Source organism: Panthera onca, chromosome B4 (genome assembly GCF_046562875.1).
Source record: "Panthera onca isolate mPanOnc1 chromosome B4, mPanOnc1 haplotype 2, whole genome shotgun sequence".
Lineage (NCBI taxonomy): Eukaryota > Metazoa > Chordata > Mammalia > Carnivora > Felidae > Panthera > Panthera onca.
The window spans coordinates 80,323,774-80,333,212 of NC_138345.1; the positions used below are offsets into that span (position 1 = coordinate 80,323,774).

At 57.1% G+C, this 9,439-nt stretch overlaps 1 protein-coding gene across 1 annotated transcript; it reads right to left on the reverse strand.

The window, feature by feature from the left end:
- Positions 1–1,070: 1,070 nt before the first annotated feature.
- Positions 1,071–8,994, reverse strand: PPP1R1A (protein phosphatase 1 regulatory inhibitor subunit 1A). The gene is made up of 7 exons (XM_060657380.3): positions 8,738–8,994; positions 4,927–4,987; positions 3,881–3,918; positions 3,497–3,560; positions 2,744–2,902; positions 1,738–1,844; positions 1,071–1,201 (listed from the first exon to the last, which is right to left on the reverse strand). Exons 1-7 carry the CDS (start codon positions 8,819–8,821, stop codon positions 1,196–1,198), a joined length of 519 nt encoding a protein of 172 aa, XP_060513363.2. The 5' UTR covers positions 8,822–8,994; the 3' UTR covers positions 1,071–1,195.
- Positions 8,995–9,439: the final 445 nt, after the last annotated feature.

Here is a 9,439-nt window from a genome sequence, read left to right on the forward strand (position 1 = left end):
ACTGGGTAGAAGTCCACTGGACATCTTCATGTACATGGACTCCTTAAGCTCGAGAAAATCCTGGTGTGGTGTTCTCCCTATCTGATGTGTAGGTGGGTAAGCTGGGGTCTTGCCTGAGAGCACATACTAGGAATGGCAGAAGTGGGACCTTACACCCAGGTTCTTTTTCTCTCCATCAGAGTGCTGCTTCAGTAAGGAAGGGCGAATCTTGCCTTCCCTCTTCCCCTCTCCCCCCTGGAAAGACAAAAGCAGGAGAGGCCTGACTATGGAAGTTTCTTCGCCTGTGCTGGCTTTTGTGTTTTCCCCTGGCCCCTCAGTGTCTAGGACAAGGGAGAGATGATCTTTCCTGGTCCCAGCAAAGGCCTCTTTGTTAATAGCCACTGTGTTCTCCACGCGTCTTTGCTAACGGGTTGGAGCAGGGGGTGTGGTCTCCTCATGGCTGGAGGAGGGAACACACCCTGAAGTGTGGGAATCATTAAGGTTTGGAGGACTTGCAAAGGCATCCACACAAGCAACACCTCTTTCCAATGGGCGAGCCAGGGTGCAGTTCCACCTCCTGTCCAGCAGGCGGCGGCCACAGCACAGTCGCAGCTGGACCGGCCTTACAACTCCCAAGTCTCACAGCTGCAGGGCAACCCTGCCAGGTGGCGGTATCTTTTCTGCAATTAAGAAAAGAGAACCCAGGCCTTTTGTTCCTTCTTGGTGCCCTGGAAGTTAGTTCTTCCACCTGTCTGACCCCCATCTCTCTTCCCAGAGCAAGTAAGGGCAGGGGTCAATTAAGAAAAGAGAACCCAGGCCCTTTGTTCCTTCTTGGTGCCCTGGAAGTTAGTCCTTCCACCTGTCTGACCCCCATCTCTCTTCCCAGAGCAAGTAAGGGCAGGGTTGGGGGAGAACTCCCCCCACCCCAACCCCTTCTCAAGGCTCCTGCCCAGCTTCCCCATTTCTCCTGCCCAGCTTCCCCATTTCTTTCCAGAAGGAGCTGGGCAGAAGAGCAGGGAGTTGTAGAGGGGGCAGGACAAGAAGGGAGGGAGAAAGGATTCTCTAAGTTGGGAAAGAAGGAAAATGCCAAGCACCTAACACCAAATTTATCACTTTTTAAAAACAGGAGATTTTTCCCAAAAGTGAAGAATAAGAAACAAATCCAGTGTCCATGCATCCCAACTGCAGTCTTGATTCCAGGATACCTCCTTCACTCTCAGACCTGTTGTGGGGGAGGGGCAGAAAGAGGGCATGTGAGAGACCAGAGGTCCTACTGTCCCCACCCCTACTAGTCCGCCCATCCTCAAGCATCTAACCTCTGATGTCTGACGCCAGTCGCCCTGCTTGCCCGGCCTACGCAGGGGAGGGAGGACCGTAAAATCAGAGTCCACGAGGCTGTTTCATCAATGCCTCCGCTCCAGGCATGACCACTGCTCGCGCAGCTTGGACATGAGGCTCTCCCTTTAGGTTCCAAATGCCCTTTCTCAGAAAGTCCACAGTCTACTTCATCACCCAGTCCAGGAGCCAGAAACCCCAATACAGAGTCTAACCTCAACCCTTCCTCCTGCAGCTTAATCCCATTTCTCTCTGTACACGGATACGTAATACCCCCAAATCTTCTTGCCTCAGACAATAGCTCTTCAGTGACTGAAGCCGGTCCTCTGTTCCCCCATCCCCTAATTCCAGATCTTAGTCCTTGCCCTCATTGACACAGCCTGCTCTCCTGTAGACCAGGCAGCCCCAGCCCTAGGCTCTTACCGAGTTGGCTCCCTGGGAATCCAATGGTGGTATATGGGTTGTGGGTTCCTCTGTGCTGGGTTTCTCACTGCCCCTCTCCTGAGTTTTAGGGATGGATTCTGCAGGCTCTAAGGAGGGAAAAGGGGTGGTGGGAGGGAGAGGCAGTATTCATGAAAGCTTGGAGAGGGAGCTGCTCCTCTCACTACATCCAGTGACCTCTGAGAGGGGCCCAAGACCAGGCTGCGGGCAACCGGACAAGCCCAGCGGTGTTTTCTCTCATCACAATGATTACTACAGGCTCACTTTTTAAATTTGCAATCAGAAATTGAAAGATAAAAAAATGCTTCAAAGGGGAGTTCAAAAAAGTTTGGGTACAATTGGGCAAAACCTGACCTGAGATGATAACGGGACTCCTTTTAGTCTTTATCCCATTTGGTAGGACCATTCATTTCACTGCAGAAATATTAATGTGTGTGATTACAGGGTGCTCTGTTGGAGGGTATTACGTAATATCAGTAGATATATACACACACCATGTCACCTTCGTAGAATGGGAAAAGCTCTGGATTCTGGAGTCCCACCTGGGATGAGGGACTGTGGAGATGTGTTAACAGCACTACCAGCAGCTTCCGGTTCATTGCATGTGTCAGCTGCTGGGCTAGGAACCGGTCTCCTTTCATTTTCGCAAACAACCCAATGCAATAGGCAACGTCGTTATCATTTTACAGACTGAGGTTAAGTGAGTCGCTGGAGGCCTCCGGGCTGGTCAAGTGAGGAGGATTCTAGCTTTGTGCGTGCTGGACCCACCACAGTGGGCTCGCTCCCTCCCCCCGTACAGCAGGGAGCCCTGCAGCCCAGGTGGGGAGGGTTTGCTCTCATTCAGTAAGCAAAGGTGAGACGCAAATACATGGAATACATCCAGACATATCCATATTCCCAGGACAGTTTCCGGCTCCTAGTAGACCCCTCCCTATCACGGCTAAGGTCTGCCTCCTCCCGGGCCAGTCCCTCCCCAGCCTCAACGTACTTTGTGCTTTCCCAGAAGGGCCCAGCCTTAACTCCGCTTCTGTGTCTGTGATCCCAGGTGGGGAGGACTCCTGGGTCCCTGTGCTCTCGGCGGCGGCTCCCTCAGGTTCCTCTCCCTGCTGCTGTTGCCCCAGGTGATGTTCAACCATCATCTGGAGCTCTGGGGGCACAGAAAGGGAGGGACGTGACTGCTCAGAGTCTCAACAGCGCCGCTGAAGGGCCGGCAGACATTGCTGGTGTGACATTTCCATCCCCTGAGATCTGAACGGGGGGGGGGGGGGGGGGGGGTCGGTGGGGGGTCGGTGGGGGTGGGGAAAGATATGCGCTGGGCACTAAGGAGGGCCTAAAGCTAGACAATAAAACATACTTCCTTCAAAAGTCAGAGAGGCGAGGGGCAGGGCCTTCAGGAAGAAAAGACCCTCCTAACTTGCTGGGATACTTGGGGCAAAAGAAAAGACTCAGTTTAGGTTCAAGAAATATTTGAGTACCTTCTGTGTGGTGAGCACTGCATATTTTATTTAACTGCCATAGTGAGGTGGTACTCAGGGCTCAGTAGGTTAAGCAGGTTCTGCCAGGCCACCCAGCTGGTGGGAGCCAGAACCGGAGTCCAGCCCAGACTGTCTAGCAAACGATTCAACTCTAACAGAGGCAGGTTTCAAGACTTCGCAACAGTTCCCTGCAAAGGGGTCATTTAGGTCTACGGCTCAGCCTCAGGCACAGCGGGGCAGAAGGGGATGGGAAGGGTGTTCCTAACCTTTCATTGTGGGTGTGGTCCTCGTCACCTTCTTCCGTTGCCGTGGAGACATGGACAAAGTGGACTGTGAAGGACACAGGGCACAGATGGGGGCCGGCTGGTCTCGCCCACCTTCTGTGTCTTGCCATGCTTTGGACTGGAGATTGGGGGGTCGGCGTGGGCTTCAGAAAGTGGGGGAGAACATTCCTGCTTCCCAGCCACCCCTACCCCCGTCCCCACAGTGAGCAAAGAGACTGAGTGTGGGGGGATATGGTGTGAGTGTGTGTCCGCTCATTGGGAGGGACGCAGAGAAGGGGGAGTCGGAAGGCCCTAGAGATTGGAAGGGCTGAGGAATAATCCTCTAATAATTCTCTGGGCTGGGCTGAGCCTGAGGGACCAGCTCACCTTGAGAAGCGGGTTGGGGATCCGGTCTTCATCTATCTCTGAGGGGGAACAGGGAAAGGAGAAAGTGAAGAGGACTGAAAACCCGGGGGGGGACCCCCAAAAAAGAGCTGACTTCCCAAGGGGAGGAGCCTCTGTGATCACCTCTTTCCTGATCTGTCCCTCACATCGGCCGCTAGGAAGTCAGCCTTGATGTCTGGCTGCCCCAGGCCTGCTCTCTTCAGCTCCCCCCTGCCTTGCTTTCTTCCCGGTACGTAGTCCTGTCCTTGACTCTGTGGTCCATCGTGTATCTACATCCTCGCCTCAGACCTGGAGGTTCCCGAAGTGGGATCGGTGTGGTGTTTTTGCTCCTTTCCTCTCTCTGAAGTATCCATAGCTCTTTCTCCTCCCAATCATTGCCCCGACCCCAGGTTCAGAACAGAACCGTGCACGGGAGGGAATACCAGATAAAAAAGAGCAAGTTTATCCTGCGCAGGGAGGTACAACCAATTTTGGTAGTTGGGGGCAAGCTGGACATTCAGGCATCTTGAACTCCAGTCTGGCTTATTAGCATGACCACCTCTCCCCGACATTCCCTGAGACCCTGTTCTCTCCCCAGACCTTGCTGGGCACAGTGGTGACCGGCATGCCAGCTGCTCCCTGAGCTGTGTCTAACCTTCCCCTTCCCCTCTGGGGGCTGTGAGGCTAGCTGATGGAGGCGGTGTCTCCCCCTCACAGCTGTCACTGCCTCTGGGGGTGGGGGCCTCAGCGTCTCAGTTGCTCGAGAAACCTGGAAGACTGTTGCCGCAGCAACGGCACTCAGTTGACCACCCCAATTCCTGGGGGGGCTTAGGACGCAGGTGCGTTCCCTCCCCTCCCTAGCACTGCTCCGTCTTTCCAAAGCAAAGGAAATCCTCCTGCTAATCCAGCCGCCCGCTTTCCCGACCCTGGGACCTAGAAGCTCTCGGACTCCTCAGATCTGCCCTTCTTCCAGCCAGCGCCCCCCCTTCTCTCACTGGACCCCCTCAGCAGCCCCCAGTCCCTTCAGCGACCCATCCCGGGGGGGTTACCTGGGGATGACTGGTCACTGGTCAGCACGAGGGTGGCGGGGGTGGGGCGGCGCCTCCGAATCTGAGGGGAGAGGTCAAGTGCACGTGGCAGTCTCAAAGACCCACCCAGTACCCCTCAGCAACATAATCCAGGCCACCCGCTTAACATACCTCAAAAATGACCACATTACACTGAGCCTCAGGTCCCAGGGTGGACATTCTTGGACCCATCCCTTTCCCTTAGGGACACAAAAGATCACCCCCGCCCCCTCTATCCCCCATCCCCCCTTTCTGTTTCCGCATCTCCCCAGCGCTCCCTCTCAGCAGCTGTATCTGCTCAAATGCATCGATCTCTGGCCTGCTGTCCTTCCGTCCATCCTGATCGATGGTCAGAAATAACCTGACAGGGCACGAGGGCTTTCCCCCAGTCTTCTAGCCCACCACCCCAGACAGACAGGAACGTTTTGTGCGCCAGCATCTGTGGGCAGCACCCCTCACACCCAGCCCAGCCTGGGCGACGGCACCAGGAAGGTAGGTCTGAAGGTGCGTTCCCTCGCCCATGCCCCTCTCTAAATTCCATGCCCCTCTCTAAATTTCTCCCTCTGTCATCGGACACACTGCCTTTCTAATTTGTCAGCAAGTGTGGTCTGGGCAAATCCTTGTAACGGTAAATAAAATACAGGCAGGACCTAGTGGGGGGGGGGGTGCTAAAGTTACCTGAAAAATCTTATGCGGGGGCCCCAGGGTCCCATTCTAAGAAATTAACATATAAAAGCTGGTTGACTCCTGGGCCTCTGAGCCCCTCTGCCAACTGCTGCTCTTCTGCCAGGCTGCCAATAAAGTTGATTGTTGTTGCAGTCAGTCCAAGGACTCTTGGGACATGTAGGTTTTCTTTCCTTTCTCGGGAGGGTTTTGAGGCTTGGAAGTGAGGGGAACGCATGGGGCTGGAGTCCCTACAGCAACCTTCCGGGGCAGCAGAGCTGGGGAAAGCCAAAGGGCTGGGAGAGGGGTTAAGATCATCCAGGGCTGAGCACGGTAGGGCGAGGATACTGAAGGATGGAATTCCTCTCTCTCTCTGTGTCCATTATTTAGTATCACTACCACTGGGGGCGGGGGTGGTAAGACGCCCGCCCCTCTCTATGCCCAGAAAATGGATGTCAGCCTTAGCAAGAGGCACAGTGTTAGTCTGAGAGGGGGATTCTCCCCAAAGAAGTGAGATGCACAGAATGGGGGGCTCTTGGGGTGGGTCACTGTTTTCTCTGGAAAATCCAGTGGCATCTGTTTTGGGTGACATTTCAAGGTCCCTGGCAGTGCTGGTTGTGTGTGTGTGTGTGCAGTCATACACATATGCATACACATATGCACTACACACACATGAGCTGTGAGTCCGTCTGGCCATTCCTGGTACAGATGTGCTGGGCACCAGCAGGCGGGTACTTGTTCTTCCCGAATGTGGGGTGAGGGCCATCCTTTCCTAGGAGAGGACTCCTTTTTATTTCTCTCCTGCTGTAGGCAGAGGGGGAGTGCTGGTTGTGGAAGAGTCAGAGAGACAGGGAGAGGGTGGGGGTGTTAGTGGAAGTTGGGAGTCCGAGAAGGAGACCACAAGCATGCCGGAAAGGGCTTTTGAGAGGGCACCAGGGCTCTGTGATGTTGGACAGGTCCCGTCCTTAACCTTGGACAAGATCTCTAGGCGCTCAGAGTCTTTGACAATTTTGATATCCTAGAGATATCAGAGAAGGGAGTAAAGTCAGACTTCCTAAAGTAACCCCCACCCCCACCCCAGGTACCTGAACTACTAGGAAGTGAATAGATGGTCTTTCTTCTTTTTCTTGCACCTCCCCAAATTCCGAGTGCTCAAGGATACCTCGTGCCTTTGCCTCTGATTTATTGCCAAACCAGTCACACCAAATACCTGGTCGCCGTGGGCGCCCCTCCATCCCCTGCCACTCTGTGCTCCGTAACTCCTAGCTTCTAACCCCCTTTGCTCTCCCATGTCAGTCTGGATTAGGCCCTCTTGCCACGCCTGGAGCTTTTTGCTTGGGTAACACACTTGGACGACACAGCGAGAAGGGCTGAGGTTAGGCTGCAGCTAGAATTTCAGGTCTAGTGGACAGGACACCGATTTCTGAAGACTGGAGAAAAACAGGCGGCAGTCCCGTCTCTCTCTTTTTCCCTCTGGCTCCAGAGAACTATCTTCTCCTCCTGTGTCTCCCGACCCCTGAACCAGCTGGACTACCCCCTCCTCCTCCCAATACACATGGACACCTGCCGTCTCTAACACCAAACAGATGCAGGTGTCAGGGAGACCTGTCTGTGCCAGTGGAAGGCAGTCCTTGGAACCTCACCCCTAACCACCCCCAGCCCACACTCACGCCCGTTTCCTGGGGCTGAGGGTATCTTAGCTAATCCCTTGCCTCCAGGCGTTAACAGTCTTGCCCCTGACTCTGGGGGGACACTCCCCAGGCTCGGGCTCTCCACCCTGCTCATCCTCACCAGGCTTGAGGCCTCACCACAGTCCATCCTGCTGTCACACCTTGGGGGTCTGGAGATGGGGCTCCCCCCAGGCCAGGGAGAGGACAGATCAGGTTCCTCACCCCTCCCCACACTTGGGGAAGCTGAAGTTGCAGTGAGACTATGTGCACCTATCCCTCCCTTCAGATCCTGACCTTCTTCTCCCAAACAGCTGGAGCCCACACAGAGAACCCTCTCCAGCCCATCCCAAGAGGTCACAGGGTGTTGTCAGGTGGGGAGGCCCCGCCAGAGCCCTGGCAGCCGCGTGGGGGAAATGGAGAACTGACCTTGTGGCCGACAGATATTCTTTAGGACCGGGGATGTCCAGGCAAATGGACAGAGAACACAAAACGAGATGGCGCAAATGAGCAAATATTTGGCAAATGGGCGGTAGTAGTGACCACGGGTGGTCACCCTCTCCACACACATGCTCACTCTCCCTGAGACACACACTTGCTCACACACTCTCATCCACTGCCGCCTCTGCCAGGCTGCTCTGAGCTAAAAATAGGCCAGGCCCACGGCTGGGCCAGGGCCTTGACTCCCACCCCTTGAGCCCAGGCCAGCGCAGTGCTGCTCCCGTGTTTAGGGAGTCCCTTGCACCCAGCTCCCAGAGAGCCCCTGCCCCTGGCTTCCCAGCGCCATTCTCTGCAGGCCACCCCCACTCTCTGCTCCGAAGGGCAGGAGTTGGGAATAAGGACCCACGTGTCCAGACTTGCATTAGAGGGGAGCCTCAGCCTGCAGACCCAACCACCCCTCTCCCCAAAGCCCGGGCGCTCTTGGTTTTCCTAGGTTCCTTCTGGTTCTCACTCTCTGGAGTCACGCAAGGTGGCCTTCAATGAGGGGAGGGCTGGGAGAGCTATTTCTCTTCTTTCAACTCCTTTCTGCAGCACCAGGCTCCCTCCGTTCCCGGCCTCCTCCCCTAACCCCTCCCGCAAGGCTGCCGGGCCCCTACGGCGCCCCCTCCCCCACTCGAGCTCAGAAACTCTGGCGGGGGTTGACTGAGTGGGGGATGCCAGACTGGCGAAGGGGGTTGGGGTCGTGTCCTCAGGCAGGCCCCCTCCCCCAGGGCTGGGGCGCAGAGAGCGACTCTGCGGGGACAGGCTTCGAGTGGAGGCGCTCGTGCTAGCACGGACAGGGAGAGGTGGCTCCAACAGTGGGGGAGGGGATAGAAGACCCCCCTCCCCCCCAACTGAGCGCGGTCGCCCTCACAGGGGCGCACTGCCGAGGGCGGACGAAGCAGGTTTCTCAGATCCCCCAGCCCAGGAGGTCCCTCGTTCTTTGCAGGGCGAGTCCCCTGCCACCCCGCCCGGCTCCGCACCTGCTCCGCCGCCTCGGGGTCAAGGTGCGGCTCCAGCAGCGGGACCGTGAACTGGATCTTCCGGGGGCTGTTGTCTTGCTCCATGGCTGGGGCGGCGGCCGCTGGGCCGGCGCTGCGGCGGGAGGGAAGGCGGCGGGACTCGGGGCTGGGGCGGGCGCGCTCGCTCTCCGCTCCGCTCCGGCCCCGGCCCCAGCCCGGCGCGCTCGGCTCCCGGCGCCCTGCTCGGCGCTCCCCGCTCGCGGCCCCGGGGACTCTGCGGCCGCCGATTGGCTCCGCACCCGCCCCTCCCGGCCCCCTCCCCCTCCCCCCCCGCCCGGAACCTTAACCCCGTCGTGGCTGCGCCGCGGGCTGCGGGGGTCTCCGCCCCGCGGGCGGGCGAGCCGGGCGTGGCCGGGTCCCAGACTGGGTCGGCGGCCCAGGCGGGCCTCCGGGTGTCCTCAGAGCTCGGGGCAGGGAGTGGGGGTGGGGAGCGGTACGGAGAACTTCTCCAGGCTAGGGGGACAGGTTTTAGGAGCGGGAAGGTGGAGGGGCGCTGGCAGGAGGAGGCGGCAAACGCGAGAGGAAGATTTCGTTTACGATCTTGCAAGGGGTTGTCTCATAGAGCAAAGAAGGGAAGGGGATTTAGGCATGCAGCAGGAGGGATGAAGGCTAGACACGGAGAGGGACTTTCCCTTGAGAAGAAAACAGTAGAGCGAAGGGGAA

Excerpts from the sequence above, each read along its gene's own strand:
- PPP1R1A (XM_060657380.3), bottom strand. The coding sequence starts at position 8,821 with ATGGAGCAAGACAACAGCCCCCGGAAGATCCAGTTCACGGTCCCGCTG. Across the intron at positions 4,988-8,737 it reads ACCCCGAGGCGGCGGAGCAG|ATTCGGAGGCGCCGCCCCAC; the intron begins GTGCGGAGCCGG and ends CTCTCCCCTCAG. Across the intron at positions 1,845-2,743 it reads CCCTTCTGGGAAAGCACAAA|AGCCTGCAGAATCCATCCCT; the intron begins GTACGTTGAGGC and ends TTCCCTCCTTAG.